This window comes from Buceros rhinoceros, unplaced genomic scaffold (assembly GCF_000710305.1).
Source record: "Buceros rhinoceros silvestris isolate BGI_N320 unplaced genomic scaffold, ASM71030v1 scaffold11096, whole genome shotgun sequence".
In the NCBI taxonomy this organism is placed as follows: domain Eukaryota; kingdom Metazoa; phylum Chordata; class Aves; order Bucerotiformes; family Bucerotidae; genus Buceros; species Buceros rhinoceros.
In genome coordinates, this window is record NW_010417008.1 from 1 (window position 1) to 343 (window position 343).

General features: G+C 65.9%; 1 protein-coding gene across 1 annotated transcript in view; it reads left to right on the plus strand.

Moving 5' to 3' along the window:
* Positions 1-4: 4 nt before the first annotated feature.
* PIGC (phosphatidylinositol glycan anchor biosynthesis, class C) overlaps positions 5-343 on the plus strand; it is a gene marked incomplete at its 5' end in the record, with an annotated part of 584 nt that continues 245 nt past the window's right edge. The window contains one exon of the mRNA XM_010138016.1: positions 5-317. Within this exon, the coding sequence (XP_010136318.1) occupies positions 5-317 (313 nt within the window). The remainder of the gene's footprint in view (positions 318-343) is intronic.

The window sequence follows — 343 nt, forward strand, 5'->3', positions numbered from 1 at the left end:
CATCAGCACCGACACCATCTACGCCATGTCGGCCCTCATGCTCCTCGGCCACCTCATTTTCTTCGACTACGGCGCCAACGCCGCCATCGTCTCCAGCACGCTGTCCCTCAACATGGCCCTCTTTGCCTCGGTGTGCCTGGCCTCCCGCCTGCCGCGCTCCCTCCACGCCTTCGTCACGGTCACCTTCGCCATGCAGATCTTCGCCCTCTGGCCCATGCTGCAGAAGAAGCTGAAAGCCCGGACCCCCCGCTGCTACGTGGGGGTGACAGTGCTCTTCGCGCTGGCAGCGCTGCTGGGGCTGGCCACGGTCTCTACCGTGGGCGCTGGGCTCTTTGGCTCGCTG